Below are 20,894 nucleotides of genomic sequence, written 5' to 3' on the forward strand. Positions count from 1 at the left end.
CAAAGGTCCTGAGGTGGGAATGTGCCAGACAGAACCAAAACCTTGGGAGTGGGTGTGATGGTCCAGGCACAGTATACAGAATGAGATGAGTGGGGACTCAGGAGAAAACCCTTTGAGACATAGACATTTTGGGAGAAGGCAGGAGACAGTGAGGATGCAGCCAGAGTGGTGGGAGTGGAACTAGGAAATGATAAGGTGTCTCTGAAATCAAAAGAGAAATTACTTTCGAGAAAGAGGGAATGATCCATGAAGACTAACCTGTGGGGTAACTAAATGAGGGCTCATGTGAGGCTGTGGAACAGGCAAATTGGAAGGTCACTGCTGCCTTTGGTGAGAGGAGTTTGGAAGCATTCAGGAGGTAGGAGGTGAGGCAGTAGAGACAGCAAATGCAGATGTCAGTGTAGACCACTCCTTGGAGGAGTTTGACTGGAAGGAGCTAGGGCAGTTTCCCACAGCACCGATGGTGAGAGAGTGAAACAGTATCAGTGGGTTCAAAATTCTCTAAGCTAGGAGACCTTGGAGCCCAGTGGTTTTGGAGTCTGAAATCAGACAGACCTGGGTTAAAATCCTGAGCCCCTATTTACCTCCTGGGTCACCCTGAGTTGGTCCCCTCTCTTCTTTGAGCCCAGTTTCTTCACCTGCAAATAGGGATGTTGCTGTACTTTTCATGGGAGGTTGCAGCTGGTGCTCAGCCAGCACATTTGCAAAGTGTTCAAATTGTAAATGCAAGCTATAGTACAAGGAGGCAAGGACTCATCTCATTTTTTAAAGCTTATCATCAGTCGCAAATAATAACAATGCCAGCTACTATTTATGAAATGCTTTGCGTGTCCCAGACACCCTGCAAAGTACTTTATAAGCACATCACCCACTCTCCCAGACACACACATGCTCTCCCAGTTCACTCTGCTCCAACCACACTGGCCTGTTCCTTGAGCACTTATGTTCCTGCCTCAGACCTTTGCACTTGCTCTTTGTCAGTAACTCTTCCCTCAGATATCCAAATGGCTCCCTCCCTCACCTTCTTCAGGTCTCTGCCCAAATATCACTCTCCAATCATCCTGACTAAAGTTTACTCTCCTACTTAGTCTGGATGCCCCTTCCTCCCCATAGCCTATGTATCACCCCTCGCCTTTTCTGTCTTGCCCCGTATAATTTTCAGCTCCACAAAGGCATTTTTATCTGTTGTTCGCAGTGCGTTGCACATAGTAGATGTTCAATAAATCTTTAACTTGATTCTCAGGACACCTAAGCCCTTTACACATATTAGGTACATGGGTCCTCACAACCACCCACATTGCAGATGAGGAAGCTGAGGCAGAGAGGTCTTTGCTAGGGGTCACCAGGGTCGGCACCTGCCTCTGCGTGTTAAGCTCAGAAAAAAGGGCAGTTCAAAACCCCTACCGCCCTCTCCAGCGCTTCTCCCTCGGCGGCGAGCCCTCGGCTAGCGGCCACGGCCGGTAAAGGCCTGAGTCATCGCCGCCTCCAGACGGCGGCGGCCGCGGGCTGCGGGCGACGGCGGCGGCGGCGGCCGGGGCGGCAGCGCGAGGTGATGCGGGGACGCCGGGAGGGGGCGTGAGTGAGGGAAAACAGAGAAAATTAAAACCCGCCGGGGGCTCCTCCCCGCCTACTCGCCACCCCCGCCGCCGGCTGGTGCGTGGGTGGGTGAGTGGGTGAGTGGGTGGGTGGGGGGCCGCTCTGCACTCCCCCTCCGCGGCAGGGACGGACCCCGAGCCCTGGGGCCCGGAGGAAGGTCCGAAGTGTCAGTTCCCCGCCTCCACCCCAAGTTCGAGTTATGAGTGGAGACCCGCCTGGGACTAGTCTGCAAAAGGCTGGCTCCTCCGTCTCAGCCGCCCCGGGTTACGATGAGCCCCTCGGTGTAGTGGGAAATCCTCCCGGCTGCCCGGGTGACCCCCTCCCACTGCCGCACCGTCATCCAAGCAGTCGCGTCTACTGGCTCTAGACCCGCCACTCTGGGCTTCCCTGGTCCCGAAACCACGGGGGGAGGGGGTCCCCAGAGTGGTACCGGGGAAGTCCCTTCCCCTAGGAAAGGAGACCCTGTGCTGCCCGGTTCAGGGGTGCCCACGGGTCTCGCCCCCACGGCCCCCGACGCCTGCGCTCCCGGGTTCCAGAGAGCGGGGGTCGGTGTCCTAACCGTAGGAGGGTGGGGGCTTGCGACTCCGGCCCCCTGCCAGCTTCGGGTGGTCCGCGTGCGGCGGCCGCCCACTGAGCCCGGGGGGCTGTCGAACGCCTAGGGCTCCGAAAGGGGCTGTGCGCGGAGGGTGGCGGGGGAGTGTCGGGGGAGGGGGGGAGCGGGAACACCGCTGGGGGGCGGGGCTGGGAATACCAAGGCAGTGGGGGTGGGGCAGGTGGGGAACGCCACCGCAGGGGGCCCTCACCCGGGGGGGGGCGGTCCCCGCGGGGCGGCGGGGCCTGGGGAGGGGGGGCAGTCTGGGCGCCCCCCGCCCCCGCCGGGCTCCGGCCCGGAGCCGTGACGTCACGGCGGCTGGAAGTGCCCGGCGCGGAGGCGCGGGAGGGGGTGGGGGGGGCCGAGCCGGCGCTTTATAAGCGGAGCCCGCCAGGCGCGCCGAGCCGCAGCCCGAGTCCGCGAGCCCCCCTGCCGGCCCCGGTCCCGGCCCCCAGCTTGCGCTCGTGCCCCCGGGGCGGCTGGGTGGCGAGGGACCGAGCGCCAGGCGGCGGGCCGGAGAAGGGACGCGCGGCGGGCGGCCGCGGGGCATGAGGCGGGGGCGCGATGTCGGTGCCGCTGCTCAAGATCGGGGCCGTGCTGAGCACCATGGCCATGGTCACCAACTGGATGTCGCAGACGCTGCCCTCGCTCGTGGGGCTCAACGGCACCGTGTCCCGCGCGGGCGCCTCCGAGAAAATCGTGAGTGGCCGCCGCGCGGGGGGCACTCCCGGGGGGCGTGGTGCCCGCGCCGCCGCCGCCGCCGCCGCCGCAGCCCCCGGGGGCCCCCGCCCCCCAGCTTCTCTGCGCGCCTGGCCGGGGGGCGCCCTCCCGGGGCTGGGGGCTGGACGCAGAGGAGCCCCGGGATCCTGAGCCCCCCCCCGCGCCGTTTATTCTTGTTATTATTATTACTGCTTCTCGTTATTAGTGAGCAGTGTCCAAGTGGCAACAATGTACTAGGCTCGCTCGGCTCCCCGCTCAGGCGGCAAGGGCTGCGCAACTGAGCCCGGTCCGGCTGAGTGGGGCGGAGCGGGAGGGTAGATTCGGGAGGCTGGGAGGGACGTTGCCTCTGAATGGGGGAACCACGGGGTCTCCGAGTGTCTCTACCTTCGGGATCGCTGCCTGTCTGTGTATCTCTGAGTCGTCCCGTCTGTCTCTCTTTTTCTCTCCGTCTCTATCTGTTCTTTCCCCTCTGGTTTGCTTCTCTCTGTCTCTCCCTGTCTTTGTCTCTATCTCTGTTGCACTGTCTCTGACTTTGTATCTCTTTTTGTCTGTCTTTTTCTCTCCCCTGCAGCCCCCCCCCCCCATCCCCAGGATCTCCTTCCTGGTTACCTGTTTCACCATGTGCCGAATATTTATTCCCAGAACTCGCTCTCTCTAGGAGGCAGATGGCTCTCAAGACTGGGGCAGGGGCAAGGGCTGGCCCGGCCCCCAGAAGCACAGGATTGCCCCTTCCCTCAGCCCATCCTGTCCTCCTCTATCACCTTCATCCTCCAGCTCCCCTTGCCACAGAGCTCTTTTGGGGAGGGGGCAGGGAGACTCATTCATGATCAATAACGGTGTTCCTGGTGCCCTGGGGAAAGGGGAGAAGGCAGCCTCCACTGCAAACTTCCCTCGGTCTCCTCCAGATATGGCCCTCCCTTCCCATCTTTTCCCCTTTTCAATCTGTTTGCGGGACTCCTCCCAATAGGTGGAACTGGGATGCATGGAGCTCCCTCTCCTGCTCAGTGTTTCCCTAACTTCACCAGCTCCCTTGTTCAGCCTCCAGTGGCCACCACACCACTTCTTTCTCCTTGCTGAAAGGAAAAGAAGTCTTTGCTCCCAAGGGTGGAAGGCAAGTGGGGGGGGTGCCAAACACTGTGCCCAGGCTTTGTCCCACCCCTTGGGGGAAATGGTATTGGGCTTGGCACTGGTGAGGGCTCTCAGTCCAAATTCTCAAACTTGAAGATAATATGTGAAACAATGTCTTTCTGTGTGTCTGTCACATCGAGTGATATGATTCGAGTATATTCTGGTGTGTTTATCTAGTCATGAGTTTTGGTGTGTAAATGGGGTTGGGTGTGAATTGAGGGAGAAAGTTTATGAGCTTTGCCAACATGAGGGTCCAAGTGTATCTTCCTGTGTGTGAAGGTATGTCCCTGAATGAATGTGAGTGTGTCCGGGTGTGGATATGTCTAAGTGTATATCTGCAGTTCTATGTCCCCACGTGTGTTACGTGATTGCATGTGCACATATGAGTTTGTGACAGCCTTTTAGCTCTTGCCTTCTGAGGGGGAAGAGAGATGGTGTCACATTGAAATCAGAAGCCACATTCCCCTCCCCCACCCTCACAGAGTGTGAGTTTGTGTAAATGTCTGCATGTAATATGTATAGCATATGGTGTGTGGGGAAGGTGTACATAAGTGTGGAAGAGTATGTCTCTGAGTTATGATTTTGTTTGTACTAATATGTACGTGTGTGTTTGTGTGCATGTAAGTGTAGACATGCATGTCTTCAGAAGTGTGTGCATATGTGTGTAACTATGAATGGTGTGTGTGCCTACTTTGTATACATGTGGGTGGATTCCTGTGTGAACCATGTGTTTTCTGTAAGTGTGTGTACCTGTACATGTACCCAAACAGAACTGGTCTCCATTCTGACCCATCTGTAGCTAATAGGACCACAATCTAGTGCTACCATGAAATTACCTGCTGAAAGTTAGTATTTCTTCCATCCCTGATCCCCATCCCATCCCTCAGTCTCACTAAGCCTTGCACAAGGACTCTGTGGAATGAGATGCCAAGAGACTTAGGATAGGACCTGAAGGGGAACTGTCACAAGAGAGTACTCTAGAAATGGTCTTGGGAGTCTGGTAGACCAAGGTTGGAATCCGCTCTCCCCCACCTTGCTCTATGACTTGCTCTTGACTCTGGGCGCCAGTGAGTTCACCACTCTGAGCTGTGGTTTCCTCATTTATAAAATGGGAATGATAATTCCTACCTCACAGAACTGTTGTGGGTAACAGAGATCTGTAGTCCAGCTCCCCACTCATCCTTGCTTCCATCTGTTTCTCCACCATCCATCCATCCATCCATCCATCCATCCCTTTATCCTCCCATTCATCTCTCCATCCACTTCTCCATCCATCTCTTCAGCCAATCATTATCCATCATCTGTCTCTCCATCTCTCCTTCCATGCGTCCATCCCTCCATCCATGCATCTCTCTATCCATGTATCCACTCACCCCTCTATCCATCCATCATCCAGCCGTCTGTTCATCTATCCTCTATATATCCACCCTTCCATCCATTTTGTTTATTCAGCAAAACTATTGTTTGCCCTCTCTATGTCAAGCATGTTTATGCTTAAAAGCTCCAGCTCAGTGCCTGACATAGTAGATGCTCAGTTAGTGATAGGACTCTAAGTCATACATATCTGGGTTTGAATTCTGGCCCTGCACTTTACTAGCAGTATGCCTTTGGGGAAACTATTTAACCTCTCTAAGCTTCAGTATCCTCATTAGTCAAGGAGAGTTTAGAGTCCCCATTAGACCATAGGATCCATGAGGAACCACCAAGGACATCTGTGTTTTGCTCATTATTAAACCCTAAGGCCTGATGCACAGTAAGCCCACAATAAGTATTTGTTGACAAATACTTATTTGCCTGAACTGAACCAACAATGTTGTGTGACTGAACCAACAATGACATCTTCATAAGGATTCATGGATTCCACCTTCAAGTGGAAACAAATGGCTGGGAGCACAGTAGGTGTTCAGTAAGGAGGAGTTTCTTCATTTGCCGTGGTAGCCAAGCACATAGTAGGCACAGAATAAATATTTGTCAAGTGTCTAAATCAAGAATCCACCTTCCTGGGGCACCTGGTTGGCTCAGTCAGTGGAACATGCAACTCTTGATCTTGGGGTTGTGAGTTCAAACCCCACGTTGGGTGTCGAGATTACTTAAAAATAAAATTGTTAAAAAAAAATCCACCTTCTTCAGGGTTGGGGAGAACAAATGGAAGTTACTAGGCACATTCTAGGTGCTCAGTAAGAAGGAGTTGTAGAAAAGTGTAGTGCACCAACATGGGTTAACGGAGGGGTTCAGGGACTCATGTAGCAAGAATTACCAGTCATGAGGCAGAAGATTGGATGCTGGTGTTTGACTGAATAAAGGGCCTCAGTGCTGAGGTGGGGGTGAGCCCAGACCCTCTGGCCATTCTTATCTCAGGCTTCCCCTCCCTGATTTGATCTGGAGAAGCAGCTTAGCATTCTAAGAGATTCTGAGTGGTGTTTCAGGCCGTCTCTGGAAAGGAATGGGGAGGAAGCTTCTACCGCTACTACCTTTGGCCAACTCTCAGCCATAAACCATCCCTGTGGGATGGGAGCCTTCAGCGGAATGGCTCCTCACCTGGGTGTCATAAATCCAGAACTAAGCGCTGTCAGCCCCTTTCCAGTGGCTACTCTCATTACAGCGACTGAAGAGAGTTACCTGCACCTTATATGTTATGCCCTTGCCCATCCACTCACCCCTCCTTAAGGGCTGGAAAAAGGAAGGGGAGATGAACAAGAGGTATTCTGTTTGGGGAGGACCCTTTTCCTCATGGGAGGAATGGGGGAGAGGGTCTAAGCAGCTATGCACAAAAGGGCTCTTTGAGGACTTCCTGCAAAGAACCAAAGCTCAGATTCCATATCTTTTCTTGACAGTTTCCTGCGGGTGTGGGGGAAGGTGCCAGAGATGCTGTATCAGTCAAGAGAGGTCAAGGTACACCAGTACCTTGTGGTTTAACACAACACAGTTTCATTTCTCCTTTGCACTATATACCCATTGTTGGCTGGAGAACTTTATTCGTAGTTGTCATTCAGGGACCCAGGAGGATGGAGCTGTGTGGTGACATGATCATTGAAACAGAAAAAGGAAGGGTACAGCAAATCCTCCATCAGTTCCTAAAGCTCTACCCTGGAATGTTACTTTGGTCATTTCATTTGTTAACACAAGTCACATGGCATGTCTAACCTCAAAGAAGGTGAGAAGTGTGGTCCTATCATGACCTGAACAGAGAGGAGTAGCCAGATATTTGTGAACAGCCCTAAACAGCACCCCACTCTGCTGATCCCTCCCCCTCTTATCCTAAGTAACAAGAATTCTCTTAGAGGGTATCTCCACTTGTTCATTCACTCATTTATTTAACAAATACTTATTGCGCATATACTTTGTGCAAGGTATTCTAGGTGCCAGGGACATAACACTGAACAAAACGGACAGATATCTTTGTCCTCAGGGAACTGACATTCTAGAGCAGAGATAGGGAGAAATAAATAAATAACTATATAGATAAATCTATAATATTTTAGATGGTGATGCATGTACTATGAAGAAGCATAAGGGGAGTGGAGAGTGATGGAGGGATTATTTTAGACTGAATGGCCCCTCTGAACAGGTGACATTTGAGCAGAGAGCTGAAGGAAGTGAGAGAGGGCTCAATTCTAAAGGAGGAGAGTTAACAAATAGAGAGAAGAGCAAGTGCAAAGGCCCTGAGGTGGGAATGTGCCTGAAATGTTGGAGAAATAGTGAGGAAACCAGTGGCTGAAGCAGAGTGAGCAAAGGGGGGAAAGCAGTTGGAGATGAGGGCGGGGAGGTGGCGGGGGACCTGCATCATGTTCAGAGGTAGGGGAACCTTGTAGGGATTTTAGTTTTAACCTGTAACTCCTCATGCTTTCCATTCCTCCTTGCTCTTTTAACTTTCTAATATACTCTGCATAGTCCACTTATTTATCTTGTTGTTTTCTGATTCATTCCCCACTATAATGTCAGCTCCACGAGGGCAGGGATTTTTAAAAACTTTTATTGACTGTTGTAGCCCTAGTGCCTAGCATAGGACCTAGCAATAGTAAGTGTTCAATAAATACTTGTTAAGCAAATAAATGGAATTCCAGGGAGGGTTCTGAGCAGAAGAGGGACAGGACTTAGCTCAGGTGTTCAGTTTCCCTCTGGTCCCTGAGGGGGATGAGAGCGGGAGCCAGAAGACCAGGGAGGAGGCCACTGCACCGGTCCAGGTGAGTGAGGATGGGGGCTGGACCAAGGTAGGGGCCAAAGGGGTGGAGAAAAGTAGGCATATTGTGGATTTGACCCCGACCTACCATATTTACCTGCTCCTAAATTGTGGACTTCCAGCTTCTGCTCAAACACTTCAAAATGTGAGGAAACATTTATTGAGCACCTACTTTGTACTGGGAAGTTTCCTGGACTGTGGGACATAGAGATGAATAACATCCCCGACTTCAATCAGATTGCAGCCTCGTCAACAGTACTTGGGACATGACATGGTATGTGTGGTAATAAGGATATTTCCAGAGTGTTATAGGGGTGCAGAGGAGGACACTGAAACCAGCCAGGGTACAGCGGAGGCTTCCTGGAGGTGGTGGTACTCACACCGAGTCTTACGGTTGAGAAGGAATTGGCTGGGTGAAGACAGAGCAAGAAGGAACAGCATGAACAAAGGCTCAGAGGCAATGGGCATCCTGGTGAGCACAGAGAGACCAAGCAGTTCAGAGTTCCTGGAGATTTATGTGCCATGCTGGGAGGAGTGTGGAAGTGGCCTGAGTAGCCAGAAAGGTCCACATCATGAAGGAATTTGGCCAGAGGTGTCTGCACTTCATTCTGAGTGTCAAAGGATGGGAGATTTGGAGGGATTTGGAGCAGAAAAGGAATATGAAGTTGCTTGTTGCATTTTTTAGAAGATTTATTTCCTTATTTTAGAGAAAGAGAGAGAGCATGAGTGGGAGGGGCAGAGGCAGAGGGAGAGAGAATCTCAAGCAGATTCTGCACTGAGTGTGGAGCTGTCACGGGCCTCGATCTCACAACCCTGAGATCACAACCTGAGCTGAAACCAAGAGTCGGCCCTCAACTGACTGCACCACCCAGGTGCCCCTGCCTGTTGCATTTTTTTTTAAAGATTTAATTTATTTATTTGACAGAGAGAGGCACAGCAAGAGAGGGAACACAAGCGGGGGGAGTGGGAGAGGGAGAAGCAGGCTTCCGCTGAGCAGGGAGCCCGATGTGGGGCTCAATGCGGGGCTTGATGTGGGGCTCGATCCCAGGAGCTGGGATCATGACCTGAGCCAAAGGCAGATATTAACGACTGAGCCACCCAGGCGCCCCTGCCTGTTGCATTTTTAAAGAGACCTCTGGTTGTTAGAAAATCCTTCTAGATTGTGAGTGTGAAATTTGCCTCCTTTGAACTTTTGCCTACCTCACTTGAACCAAATCTAAACTCTTGACTCTGGTTCAACTCATTAAGCCTGAGTTTCTTTATCCATGAAATGGGGATAATGGTGGAATGTTCCATATAACACTGTGCTTAGCTGTGTACCTGACATATGGAAGGTGCCTATAAAGGTTAGCTATTGTAATTATTATTGCTATTATTATTATTACAAGACCCTATCTGCCTGAGTCTCAGGTCTTGGACCACTCTTCCATCCCTCTTCTTGTTCCTGCCTCTGGAACTTTGCATTTGCTGTGACATCCTCCGGGAACCTCCTCTAGCCTGCTCCTTCTCACCACTCAGGTCCCAACTCAAATGTCACCTCCTCAGAGAGACCTCCTTTGACCACCCCAGCTAGAATGTCCCCACACTGTTATTTGGACCTGTTCTATTTTCTGCCCAGCACTCATAATTATCTGAAATCATCCTGGTAATTATTTGCCACCAACAGAATAGAAGTGCCATGTAAGCACTTTGTCCCTTTTGTTTATTACTGGGATCTTCTCCTTTAGGGCAGTAGGTATGTCCTGAATGGTCTCAGTTCTTTCTGCCTCCACGAGACTACTGCCCCTTCTTCCTCCTGATGGCACCTTTGAACTTTGATGAGTATTTCTGTGATTCCTGAATCTTTTCTTATGGATCAGAAGTGTCTGTTTCTTTTCTTTTCTTTTTTTAAGATTTATTTATTTATTTTGAGAGAGAGAGAAAGCAGGATGAGGGGCAGAGGGAGAGGGACAGAGAATCTCAGCGTTCTGCTGGGTGTGGAGCCTGATGTGGGGCTCAATGTGGGGCTTGGTCTCATGACACCGAGATCATAACCTGAGCTGAAATCAAGAATCGGACTCTTAACCACCTGAGCCACCCAGGCATCCCAGAAGTGTCTGTTTCTTAAAGCTTTTTTTCATGTGCCCTTGTTTTTCCATCCTTCTGTTTGAACGGATGTCTGACGAATGTGCACTTTGCCAACTTCCCACATCAAGGCATGGAGTAATCTTGCCACCAGAGAGCAGAGTCATTCCCAACCAGCAATCATTGAGTCCCTCCATATGCTAAGTCCTGTGCTGGGGACTGGAAATAGAGCAGTGAACAAGGGAGACTGTTTCTTCTCTCTTAAAGCTTCGTAGGGAGACATAGTGAATGTGGAATTGTGCAAATGGCTATATAATCACAGTTTGGTAGGGGTCATGAAGGAGAAGATGTGGAGCCATGAAGACATGTAATTGGGAAGGGGTGGTCAGGGAAGGCTTCCCTGAAGAGGTGACATTTGCCCTGAGACATGAAGGTTGAGTAAGAGTTGGGCAGAGCTGAGCTGGTAAGGTGGAGGGAGATAGGCCAAGACAACTGGGTGTGTGAAGGTGTTGGGGTGGGATGGCAGGTGGTGTGTCTGAGGAGCTGGTGAGGTAGGTAGCAGCTTGAGCCCATCAGATGTTCCTGACTACCACCCTAGACCTCGTCCACCCCGAGTTTGATGCCAACGTAAGAAATGGCTTGAGGTGCAGCCTGTGTCTACCGTCAGCACCATGGACAGCCACGAAGGGAAGGTGGTCTAGGCTTTAGGGCCACTTGATCTGTGACTAAAACTGTCTTCTTCCTCTTCCAGAGGGAAGCTCTGGTTTCTGCTTCTTGGTGTCTTTCATGCCCCCAGCATCCTTCTCCCCTCTGACTGTGGATGGCTGACGCCTCTTTGTGAAGCACCAGTGGGGAGCAGCCACAAAGCTGGGCAAGGAAGGAAAGCAGCCATCTGGGGGAGGCCCAGGCGCTTTGAGAGAGTTTGATGTGGGCTTGAGTCTGTCTGTGTGTGGGAGGGAAGAGGCTGCCACTTGGAGACCTGGGAGGGCAGGTCTCTGGTTCCCGATCTTGTCTCTCTCTGTCTCACCCTTGATGCTTCACTGTTTTTAAACCCTGTCTTTTGAGTCTCTGTTTCTGTCCATCTCTTTCTCGTATTTTTGTCTCATAAACTATATTTTCCTTTCTCTGTCTTAACTCTGTTTTTACAACACATGGCTGACATTCAGTAAATGTTTGTTGAGTGAATTTTGATGATTATCTCTGTCTGCCTGTGTCTCAGTGTCTGCCTCTCCTTGTCATACTCTCTGTCTTCTCTCTCTGTTTCTGTCTATCCCTAAGTCCTCTCTGAGTGTCTCTGTCTTTGTCTCTGTGTGTCTCTTTTGTCTCTGATTCTGTCATCTCTGTCTCTTGGTGTCTCTGTCTCTATATCTGTTCCACCCCTATCTCTAGGTCTGTCTGTCGGCCTCTGTCTCTCTCTCTCTCTCTGGGATCCTGTTTCTATGTTACCATAGTTGCTGTATCATAGTCCAGGACTCTGACAGGGGTTGGGGGAGAGACCAGCATTCTCTGACCTAAGAGGGCTCTTGAGACAGGACAGAACCAGAACCCCGGGTGGGTGTTGGCAGGATTCCTGAATGGGACAGGATGAGCCAGACCAGTGTGAGCCCTTGAAGGCCCTAGAGGGGCCTGGGGGTGTCTGGACCCCCAGGGGTGCTGGGGATTGGAGCCAAGCTTTGATGGGAGCCCAGGGTGAGGTGTGGGTGGGTGCCCGAGCCCCAGGTGAGCCCCTTCCCTCTACCTCCCTTCCTCCCCCGCTGCCACCTAGGAAGGCCTCCCTCTAGGACCCAGCCATCAGGCCCCAGCGCTGGCTCCAAGATGGAACAGCTGTCTGGGCTGCAGCTGCAGAAGCTCATTTTGAACAAGGGAGATGATTGCAGGGGTGACTGGGGGAGGGAGAGAGAAGGGGAGAGTAGCAAGGGCCAAAGAGGAATCAGGCTTGATTGTTTCTGCTGCTGCAGCGGCTAGTTTGCCCAGGAGATGGGGAGACCAGGTGAGGCAGGAAAAGGCAGAGGGAGGTCTGTCTGCCCGGCCGTGGTCCATCTGTCCCCACTTCTGGTCTCCCTGTCGTGAAGTTTCTCCTCCCGTCTCTGGCAGCCTGTCCCTCTTTCCGTATCTCAGGGTCTGCATCCTGATTCTGCTGGTGTCGCGTGACCCCCCCGTTGCCTGTTGTCCTGTCCCCTGCAGCTTCCCCATCTCTCTCTGCCTGTATCTCTCTGTCTCTCTGCCTGCCACTCTGCCTGGATCTCTGTGTCTCTCTGAGCCTCCCTGCCTGTCCCTCAGTGTTGCTGCCATTGTCAGAAGCATGGCTAGGGTTCAAGCAGCCCTTTGGATTGCTCTTTCTTTTCTTGTCATTTCTGCGATACTCAGGGGCTGGAGACAAATAGAGACGGCAAATTCCCAGGAAATGATAGGATCGTGTCCTTCAATAAAGGGGTATTTACAAAGATATCTCAATTAGGACTAATTAATTAAATGAGCCACTTCCCCTGCCCTCTCCCCCTCCCTGTGGTCCCTCAGCCTCCTGGGAGAGAACCAGCCAATGAATAGATGGCAGGAATCTGGTGCTCAGGCGGTGTCTCAATGTTTAATTTATAACAGCCTTTTCCCTGTTGCCCCATCAATCCATCTGGAACAGCAAGGTGGCCACAGGCATGTAGACTCAGGGGCAGAGGCTAGAGACCTGCCAGCCCCCCAGAGCCTGCTGGGGCACGTGCATATCTGTTGGAGACGGCCCCACATGTTGGGATGTGTCATAGTATGTTTGAACGTGTCAGGGCATGTCTTCATGGCAGGCATGCCCCTTTGTATAAAGAGAACCTGATGGCGGCCGGGCATGTCTGAGCCCATGGTACCTGTTGGAGCAGGTCAGAACGCGTCTCTCATATGGGAACATCTGAGCTTAGCACGCCTGAATGTGTCGGGGGGCAATAGGACATGGAGCCTAGCAGAGGATATGGCACATGATGGGGCATGTCATAGCATGGCTCACATGCTGTGCTGTGGAGCTCTGCACTGGCAGGTGAGGCGTGTGTCCTCAAGGGCATGGCAAGATATGTCTTGCAAACCTCCCTGGCAGGAATAGTAGAGGCATGACAGTATCTATAGCTTCCAGGAGGCATTAGTCAGGCAGCCCTGCAGCTACACACTCTGAATTTCCCCAGCCCCTTCAGCATTGCCGGATCGGGAGGGTTGAATTCCAGCTCTTGTACTGTTTGCTCCTCTGTCCTCTGTAGCTTCCCTTCCCCAGTGCCTCGCTTCAGGATCCCCAGTTCCCCCGTTGCTGTGGTCCTACCAGTTCCCTTAGGATTACTTCTCAACCTCACTCAGAGAAGTTATCAATGCAAAGGGAAAATGTTGCTTCTCAAGTCTTATTTTCTGGCTACAAAGTCCCTCAGGATAATGCTCAGCCTGGGACTGGGGCCTTCAGTGTTACGACCGAAAGGATGATTGTGTCTTCACATAAAGACAGGTTGGATGATGTCACCCCCGGTGTAATGCACGATAAGGCCATGAAGCCCACAGTATAATGACAAGTCTGTTGATGCAGCCCTCAGTGTAGTACCCTGATGAGTGGTCCAGGCTTTTTTTTTTTTTTTTTAAGATTTTATTTATTTATTTGACAGAGAGAGACATAGTGAGAGAGGGAACACAAGCAGGGGGAGTGGGAGAGGGAGAAGCAGGCTTCCCGTGGAGCAGAGAGCCTGATGAGGCCTTGGTCCCAGGACCCTGGGATCATGACCGGAGCCAAAGGCAGATGCTTAACGACTGAGCCACCCAGGTGCCCCATGATCCAGCCTTCTGTACAATGACAAATCTGGAGATGCAACCCTTTGTGCGATTCCAGGGTAGTGTTGGGGCCATAAACATATCTCAACAGGCAGTGGCTGGGATGCTTGGTGCAGTGAGAAGGAAGAGGAGTTTGCTCATTACGGTGAGTGCATTCCCTGGCTATTCCAGGAGGCCAGGATTCCCCAACCCTGCTGGCTGAGGCTGGCTCCATTAGCCCTTGCAAATGCCATGTGACCTCAGCAGGACACCAGGCTTATTAGTAAAGCATCAATTCTGCAGGAATATTTCAGGACTGACTGCAATGCTAATGAGTTGGTCAGGGAGACCAGACCTAAGAGTGCCGCTGACAGAATGTACACAGATGTCAGTCCCTACTGAGAGAAGTGCGGGAATGTTCGTGGATGCAGAGAAACACAAACGGACATAGAGAATTATACGTGGAAGGGCATGAGTATTCTTTTTTAGAATTTTGATTCTAGTGAATTCACCTATTTTACCTGGTGTTCTTGGATGGACACAGATGTGTGACCTGTTTGTGGCTTCTGGGGAGACATGCATGTGGGGTCACACAGAGGGCCACGGGTATTTATAGGTAGGCATTCACCCGTGTGAACGTAGATATGCATTTACGTTTGTGGCTCTGGAGCTGTGCAGGGACACGAACGCTCAAGGAGAAGGCAAAGAGGCACAAACATGTGATGCACACATATAAAAATCGGTTATACAGATTGACTTGGGGGCTCATGAATTGTGCAGAGAGCATATGGGAATAGAACGTTGATGGCCATTTCGGAGTGAAGGGAATGTTCATGGCTATGGGAGACAGTGAGAGACACACATACACTCGCACTTGTCCACTGATTGCACACCAGCCTTTGCCTGGATTTACACAAATGTGCACCTATAGACATGGCTAGTCACAGATGAGCCCAGATGTTCCATATGTGTCCAGAACATAGGTGCTCACAGGTGCCTATAGATAGACACAGATGTCCACACAGTCCCAGAACTCCCGTGTACCCCAATATCCACAAGCTACTATTTTTTTAAAGATTTTATTTATTTATTTGTCAGAGAGAGTGAGCACAAGCAGTGGGAGCGGCAGGCAGAGGGAGAAGCAGGCTCCCCGCTGAGCAGGGATTCCTGATGTGGGACTCGATCCCAGGACCCTGGGATCATGACCTGAGCCGAAGGCAGACGCTTAACTGACTGAGAGACGCAGGCATCCCTCCACATGCTACTATTTTGGGAAGTGGATGACCAAGCTCCCCCTCTCCCCTCAGTTCCTTGGACTCCTGGCAAAGTGAGATCTCAAAGCCAATAGGAATGGCCTTTGGCCTTGGAACCCCCAGGTCCTTTTCAGAAGAACAGGGAGGGGGACATCCAGAGTCACATGGGCACCTGGGTGACCCGGCGACGCCATCCAGTAATATAGTGTCCTGAGCTCAGCCTCCCTCCCCAGACTGTCTCAGCTGAGCTTCTCCCCTGTTGACGCCCTCCTCCCATCAGAGCTAATTATGGTGGCCAGTGCTGGCAAGTGGGTTGGAGCGCCTGGCACAAGGAAGAGCCCAGTGAATGTTAGGGACCGTAATTATTATTGAGTAGAATCGTTATTACCATTAGGAATATTCTCCTTGAAATGCAAAGAGACCCTTGTCCTTTATGTCTAGTTTTCCAGACTTTTCTCTCATCCCCCTCCCGCCTGTCCTGTCCCGGCACCCACCGTAGCGTCCCTCCAGCCTTCCAGCTTTGTCTGTTTCTCTCCTGCTCTTGCTTGAGAGAGTCAGTCCTTGAAAGCCCTGGTTTCCTTTCTCATTGGTTGGCTTTTCCCTGACATCTCTCTTTGTTCTCATCTGCCTCTAAGCATCACAGTCTGGTCTGTCTGCCTGGGGATGGGTGGGTGTCAGAGAATTTGTTTGGAATAGAAAGCCCCCTAAAATGGCCTGGTTCAAGAGGAGCTATAGATAAGGAATGCAGGGAATCTCACAAAACCCAATACCTGGGGCTCCAGGACTTTGGAAAGCCATCACTTACACACTCACTTCAATTCAGTAGCAAATACTTACTGTGCACCTACTATGCACCAGGTAGACAAGACAGATGGGCGGCTTGCTCTCATAGAGCTGGCATTTTAGTGGTAACGGGGAGAAATTATAATCCTGTAATAGCACTGTGCTGAGAGTTAAACTAGGGCAAGGGATGGTGGCAGAGGCAGGGCTACTTTGGATTCAGGAGCAAATCCCCACTCTCCTGTCTCCCTCCACTCTGGGTGCCCCTCAGTCCAGCAGCCCCTGATCCCCTGGGCACCTTCAGCTCCATGGCCCCACACCTTTTAATTGCCTTGACCTTCATGTTCCAATTCCATCTCCCTGGACTGGAGAATTTGCCTCTTTCAATGTGTATCAGGAATCAACTTGTCCAGTTTGCTGAGACTGGATACCTTGGGTACCTGGGAACACGTTGTTATGGAAGTCTCTTTCTCAGTAGGGTTTTACGGGTAGGAGCCTTCTCTTGGAAGGGGGCCTGGGAGGGGAGGCAACGATAGACACCCATCATTTACTCATGCATTCGTTCATTCACTGGACAAACTGAGTGTCTAGAGTCCCAGATGCTGTTGTAGGTGCTGAGACACAGCTGTGAATACGATGGATCTGTTTCAGTCTTGCGATGTGTATTTGATACTGGACACACAATTAACATGTAAGCAAATAAATAAACAAGTTCATTTTAGATAGATAAACACTGTAAAGACAACAAGGAGATGGGAAAGGAAGTAACCAGGAGCCTTATTTTGTCAGGACATCTGGGTAGGCTCTCTGGGGAGGTGACATTTTTCCCCCATCTTTATTGAGATGTAATTGGCATATAACATTGTGTAAGTTTAAGGTATACGACGGCATAATTTGATACACATATATATTGTGAAATGATTACCACAATAGGGTTAGTTAACACCTCCATCACATAATTACCTGTGTGCATATGTATGTGTGGTGACAACTGAAGATCTACTCTCTTAGCAACTTTTTAAAAAAAGATTTTATTTATTTATTTGAGAGAGAGAGTTCGCACAGCAGGGGGGAGGGGCAGAGGGAGAGGGAGAAGCAGACTCCCCGCTGAGCAGGGAGCCCGACACGGGGGCTGGATCCGGTCCTGGGATCATGACCTGAACCGAAGGCAGATGCCCAACCGACTGAGCCACCCAGGCATCCGACTTGTTGGTTTTTATTCTAAGTGCAATGAGAAGTTGCTGGACCAGTTGCAGTGGGGAAGAGTGCCATGATCTGACTCACGTTGTTTAAAGATCCCTCTAACTTCCTTGTTAGGCAATGGGTTTCAGGGAGTGAGGGTGGAAGCAGGGAGATGAGGGAGGAGGTAACTGCAATAGTCCAAACAAAAGCCAGCGGTGGCTGCGCCAGGATAGAAGCTACCAGAATGGTGAGCAGTGGGCATATTTGGCACATGTTTTAAGTAGAGCCACCAGGACTTACTGATGGATCATACGTGAGGGGTGAGAAAAAGGGAAATAGGATGGTAGCTGGAGAGAAACATGAGGCCCAAGGAGAATTTCTTTTCTTTCTTTTTTTAAATATTTTGTTTATTTATTTGAGAGAGAGAGCGAGCGAGCATGAGCAGGGGGACAGGCAGAGGCAGAGGGAGAAGCAGGTTCCCTGCTGAGCAGGGAGCCTGACACGGGACTTGATTCCGGGACCCTGGGATCATGACCCGAGCTGAAGGCAGACGCTTAACCAACTGAGGCACCCAGGCGCCCCTAAGGAGAATTTCTAAAAGAAGTGGGGACCAGAGCAGACCAGACGACAGCTGGGTCATCCTGCCTCTTAATAGCCAGGAAGAGATAATGATCTGCACCCCCTTCTGTGCTCTATCAAAAGCCAGTGTCTGCCCAAGATTTCCCCCTTCCAGGGGAACCTATATTCTCTTGGTCATTCTTGTCTTCAACTTCCTGCTTCTGCTGAATTATTATTCTCCATCTGGCATCTTGTGCCCTTTGGTGTCTGCCCTGACCTTTTACATAGACTGAGAGCTCAGTCCTCGTGGTGATGGAGAGCCTCGAATGCCAGGGCAAGACATTCAAACTTCATCCTGAAACCAGTGGGGCCATTTTTCCATCCATGTAGTTTTTCAACAAGTATTTCTGAGGACCTACTAGGTACATCACAGGAGAGAAGATGGTGAGCCAGGCAGAGTACACGGGGCATCCTTCAAAATGGGGAGACAGGTAATGATCAAATATTCACAAATATGTGTGTCTGGGTGGCTCAGTCGGTTAAGCATCTGCCTTCAGCTCAGGTCATGATCCCAGGGTCCTGGGATCAAGACCCGCATCGGGTTCCCTGCTCATCAGGGGACCTGCTTCTCCCTCTGCCTGCCACCCCCCCTGCTTGTACTTTCTCTCTGTTAAATAAATAAATAAATCAAATCTTTAAAAAAATTCACAAATAAATATAAATGGCGGCTTTGATAACAGCTTTCAGGAAAAGATCCTCGGTGTTATCGAAGCTTAATAAGGGGATTTGATCTAATTTGGAGGAAGCAAGAGCTGGGGTCCAAAGCTAAGAGTAAAGTGTGCTCTGGGCAGAGGGAACTTCTTAGGCAAAGGCTCTGGGGTGAGAGAAAGTGTGGACAGTATGATAGATTAGAGAAGACCTTGCAGGGGAGAGACTTTGTGGGATGAAAGCAGAGGTAAGTAAAGGGTAGACCTGCAGGGCTTTATGGTTGTGTTAAGGAGTTTTGTGTGTATCCTAAGAATAAAGGGACTCTAGCAATGAGGTTTCAGTTGGGAGTATGTTATGATCAGATGTGCATTGTGAAAGTGCCCCGAGGTTCTCATGTGTAGAGTGGACTGGCAAGAGAAAAGGTCGATCGGGCGCCTGGGTGGCTCAGATGGTTAAGCGTCTGCCTTCGGCTCAGGTCATGATCCCAGGGTCCTGGGATCGAGTCCCGCATCGGGCTCCCTGCTCCTTGGGAGCCTGCTTCTCCCTCTGCTTCTCTCTCTCTCTCTCTATCCCTCTGTCTCTCATGAATGAATAAATAAAATCTTTAAAAAAAAAAAAAAAAAGAGAAAAGGTCGATCAAGGTAGACCAGGTAGACTTTCGGAATTGTGAGAGCAGACCATTTGGACTCAACTGGACTCCTGAGTGGTGATAAAGATGGAGAACTGGGGCACCTGGGTGACTCACTGTGTCTGACTCTTGATTTCAGCTCAGGTTATGATCTTGGGGTTGTGGGATCAAGCCCTACATAGGGCTTTGTGCTCAGCAGGCAGCCTGCTTGAGATTCTCTTTCCCTCTCCCTCTGCCCCCTTCAAATAAGTAAGTAAATCTTAAAAAAAAAAAAAAAAGATGAAGAACCATGCATGAACACAAAATATTGAAGAGTTAAAATCAACAAGACTTGGTGAGGGAAGGGAAATGGGGGTGAGGATAATGCCTGGGCATCTGAACCAGTGATTTGGTGGCAGTGGGAGGAGGAGGTGCTATGAAGATGATGAGAACTAGGTTCAAGAGAGGAGATCTTGCATTTCATTTTGAGCATGTTAGGGTTGAGATGCTTTTAAGACATCCAAAGTGGGGCAGGTCAAAGAGTTAGCTGCATATATGGGTTTGGAGTTCTGAGGACATTTATGCATGCAGGTGGTGATGGAAGCTTTGGCAAGGGTAAATGGTTCTCAACTGGGAGGTGATTTCACATCCAGGAGACATCTGGCAATATCTGGAGACATTTATTGTCACAACGGGGAGGGGGTATCTAGTGGGTAGAAACTGCTAAACGTCCTAAAGTGTGCAGAATTGTTACCCAGCCAAAATATCACTAGTGCTGAGGTTGAGAATCCTTGGTTTAGAGTAACATTTAATGGCTAGGTGGAGGAAGAAGAAAAGGAGATGCATTGAGGTAGGAGGGAACCATGCAAGCATGTGTCATAGTGTCCAAGGGAAGGAAATGTATCAAGAAAGTGAGAGCACTCAACAGAGTCAAATCCTGCTGAGAGGTCAAGAAAGATGGTGCGCTGAGAAGTGTCCATTGGATTTAGAAACATGGAGGCCATTGGTGGACTTTGCAAGAGCTGTGTTGGTGATATGATGGGGTCAGAAACTAGATAAGAGTGGTGGAGGAGGGAGTTAGTGTAGGCAACTAGGAAAAGGAGAGAAGTGGGAGACAGATGGAAGGAGGAATCAAGTAAGGTATTTTGGTTTTTTAATAGGGGAGACTTGAGTTCATTTAAAAAAGTAATGAGAAAGTTCTGCCTGAAAGGGAGAAGTAGAATATGCAGGACAAAGACAGGATATTGATTGTATAAGACTCCCAAGAAGGGAGAAAGGGGCGAAACAAGAACAGCTGCATGAACCTTAAGATGAAGGGCAGCTCCTCAGCCATAACAGGAAGTAAGGACCAAGATGGGGAAGCAGTTTATAAATGATGACAGGAGAAGGGGGATTCTATTGTATGGCTCTAATTTTCCCTGGTTAGTCAGGGAAGGTTAAAGGAGAATGGAGAGTGTCTAGAGTCTGCCTGCTTAGTTCAAGTGGCCCCACGACGGTGTGCCTTCCCCGTGCTACTTCTTCAAGGTCCCCTCCTGAACTGGCCTGAGGGTTGGCCTCTGAGCCTAGAGAGAGCTCAGATGTACAACTCCAGTATTTACGAGGTAAGACTTGTGATGGGTTCTCGTAAAGTCCCCCGTTCTTGAAGATTAATGCCATTTGTAATAGCCCATCAAGAAAGCCTTGTAATAATCCTTGGGAAAGACCCTAAAATCCACTTTGATGAATTTTAAGAAATGACATTGGAAAATACAGTCCCCCTAC

At 50.5% G+C, this 20,894-nt stretch overlaps 1 protein-coding gene across 1 annotated transcript in view; it reads left to right on the forward strand.

Moving 5' to 3' along the window:
* The first annotated feature begins 2,752 nt into the window (after positions 1 to 2,752).
* The window catches only part of OLFM2 (olfactomedin 2), a 43,021-nt gene continuing 24,879 nt past the window's right edge, over positions 2,753 to 20,894 (forward strand). The window contains exon 1 of the mRNA XM_028088865.2: positions 2,753 to 2,887. Coding sequence (XP_027944666.1) covers positions 2,753 to 2,887 — 135 coding nt within the window. The remainder of the gene's footprint in view (positions 2,888 to 20,894) is intronic.

This window comes from Eumetopias jubatus, unplaced genomic scaffold (assembly GCF_037043125.1).
Source record: "Eumetopias jubatus isolate StellerSeaLion01/CBP00866 unplaced genomic scaffold, mEumJub1_p1.0 scaffold_1, whole genome shotgun sequence".
Classification (NCBI taxonomy): domain Eukaryota; kingdom Metazoa; phylum Chordata; class Mammalia; order Carnivora; family Otariidae; genus Eumetopias; species Eumetopias jubatus.